The sequence below is a fragment of the Crassostrea angulata genome, chromosome 2 (assembly GCF_025612915.1).
Source record: "Crassostrea angulata isolate pt1a10 chromosome 2, ASM2561291v2, whole genome shotgun sequence".
NCBI lineage: Eukaryota > Metazoa > Mollusca > Bivalvia > Ostreida > Ostreidae > Magallana > Magallana angulata.
This window is the reverse complement of record NC_069112.1, coordinates 44,263,050-44,265,922: the sequence shown is the minus strand read 5'-3', so window position 1 is coordinate 44,265,922 and position 2,873 is coordinate 44,263,050. Positions and strand designations below refer to the sequence as shown.

The 2,873-nt window shown below is 32.5% G+C and overlaps 1 protein-coding gene across 1 annotated transcript; it reads right to left on the bottom strand.

Moving 5' to 3' along the window:
* Positions 1 to 1,136: 1,136 nt before the first annotated feature.
* Positions 1,137 to 2,592, bottom strand: LOC128172409 (IgGFc-binding protein-like). Its single transcript, XM_052838207.1, has one exon. The coding sequence runs from the start codon at positions 2,590 to 2,592 to the stop codon at positions 1,390 to 1,392; it is 1,203 nt and encodes a 400-aa protein (XP_052694167.1). The 3' UTR covers positions 1,137 to 1,389.
* Positions 2,593 to 2,873: the final 281 nt, after the last annotated feature.

Here is a 2,873-nt window from a genome sequence, read left to right as displayed (position 1 = left end):
CCGTTATTTTAACTTTCAATATCAAGAAAGGCAACTCTAGATTTTGCTGCTGTCTGATAAAAGAGAGAAAACGCCAACGACTGATTTAACATTTCGTCAAATTAAAGACTTGTAATTTTTTTGTGACGAAAAATCGTTATTTTTTTCAATTTGCCCTAATTACTAAGTTAACTGAAAAGTGTATAATGTTTATGTTTCTAACATCAATGTATTTTACATACATTTGCGAAATCTCAGTTTAAATTGAAGCTTTAAAAGAATATATTTTCTTACATGTGTGAGATGACAATTATTGGAAAAAAAGATTGTAACAATCGTTATAATGAGTATATACATGTATATGGTGTTTGTCTTTTGCATATTGTCCCTACCACCACTACAATTACATCAAGTGAGGACATGCTATTTTCATTACGTGAAAGAAAAGCTACAACATATTCTAGTTTTTAATAACAGTTCTTAGATATGAGTTTTAGGTCCCGGTGATAGAGATTTTAGTTTTTGGCCTTTCACTGTATGCAATTTAGGTAGTGTGTGTAGAAAAGAAACAGTATATTTCACTTTATAACCAATGCAAATATTAAACCTCCCTGCACTAGTATTGTACCCTGTACGACTTTTGATGTTAATTATGACATTTTTGTTATAGGTGAATCGTTTGGTCCTTGATTTTGGGATTAAAAATCACAGATTATTGCTGTTTTTATTAAACATTTTTTATTGAATTATCAATATTAAAATTGAAATCATATCAGTTAAGATGAAAAAAGCCCACACACATTTAACCCATTATTTGATGTAAAATAAAACATAAAGTAAATAGTACTTTTTTTTCGAAAGTTGACATAACAAATTGTTTCATCTCAAAGGTTATTATTATTGCTTTGACAACATATCAAAATGTTAACTGTAATAGTAAAACGGCACGTTAGGGCGATTATTACTTTAGATGTATCAAGTACAAAATAATATAGCCTTACACGATAGAATCGTTTTATTTGATATTGGATACAAGTCCAACCAGTTTAACAATTGAAAGAAAAGAGAGAGAGAGAGGTAATTAAAAAAACATGAAATATGAAGCATGTTCTTGCTGATCAATCATTCAGTGCAACGGCGAATCAAGAATATTAATTTTCTTTAAACATAAATAATACTTAAAAGCTAAAATATGACTATTTACACAGTCAAAAGTAAGTTGTGTAGCGTTTGTATGAAATGATACATTAACGTTTGCTTCCATGTTTATAATAGAACTCTGTATTAGAAAGGTATTGCCGTTTCTTAAGTCGCATTTAATCTGTTTTAAGTCGCATTTAATCTGTTCTTGAAAAATATGTTGCAGACTCGGTATAAGCCGGAGTAGGTAGGTTTTACTATATTATAGTTTCACAGATTGAATGCAGAGAAACCATAGGCAGCCCAGGCTTTAACTCCGGAGAACATGAGTCCAAACTTCTCCCCGCCGACCGTAGATATGGTAACCTCCCCTGCCTCTACTTTTATGGACCTCACATTGTATGATAATTTCATGGCTGATACATTTTCTTCAAATACAACATTGCTTCTGTTTATTGCTGTGTTGTTAATACGGATGGAATCTTTTAAAGATTGTTTCATAATCACGGTCACATAACTATAATTGAACCCGTATGGCACGATTGTTTTGTAGTAATCAATATACTGATGAACACCAGGTATGTTTGTCATTGAAGGATCGCCCATATCAGATATCTGAGATGAAAGGCCAAAACTTGTAACGATAATTGTTGTGTTTGATTCAATCACACACGTTTGCCTGCTAGAAATTATTATATCAAAAGAATCCAGTTTGTTCAATGAAACAGTGTGAGATGTTTGATCCACTGTGTAGGAAATATTACTCTGATCTACCGCAGTGATAAGAACTTTAGTGTTTCGGTCATTTGGATTCGGAGGTACAATGTACGTGTTATCTAGCTTTGCTGTTGGAATAACCTGCTCAATGAGGGGATCACAATAACCTATATTTTCAAGCCAATTACAATCATTTCCTGAAAATACTGCGATAGGTTTTGAAGATTGAACAACGGTTCCTGTCAAATCCGTTCCATGGGCAATTTGATATGTTTCAAATCGGTCAAGTGTTAGAGTGTATGCATCACCATTCAAAAAGGAGTTTCCATGGATATAGAGAGGAATGTTTTGTTTCATCTTAAAAGTTATTGAAACCGATGTATTGTTTTTAATAGCAGCCAAAGCAAACTGACTGCTAAAAGAACTCGAAGGCTCTGTCGATATAACCACATAATAGGTAGACAGTTTATGTATTGGTATAAGTCCTAAGCTTCCAGCATACCATTTCATATTATCCAGACTTACGACAAAAGAATCGCCAAATGTTTCTATGAATACTGACTTCAATTCTCTCTTAAACTTGTTAAGTTCCAATTGAGGTGGAAAAATCATATGCTGACTTGACGCTATACTAACCGTTCTGTCTATCTGCCGTTTTAAGGAGTTGTCAAGATCTTGGGATGTTGATATATTCATGCTTGCACCTTTCTTGGATGCAATGTAAACATTCTTCGTATCATTTGATGTCCTCCCCATAAATAAAACGACGAAACCAAATTTCTTGTTCTCTGTAAATTGTAGAAATACATGAATATAAGAAGGAAACACCTTATTTGTAAAAGGAAAGCGCTAGTTAAGTTAAAATGCTAACAATTTTACAATATTTGTCTAAGATGATCACATATGTTTTTTTCTATAGTGTTTAAGACGTTTAGTCATCATAATGTAACGGTTTAGGGAACGTTTAGCATAAAGTTGATGTGTGCCTTTTATATCTATAGGTTTGGGATGTACATTGTAAAGAATTAATTGTATTA

Bases quoted from the DNA above. Each gene is read 5' to 3' on its own strand.
- LOC128172409 (XM_052838207.1), bottom strand. From the start codon at position 2,592: ATGGGGAGGACATCAAATGATACGAAGAATGTTTACATTGCATCCAAG.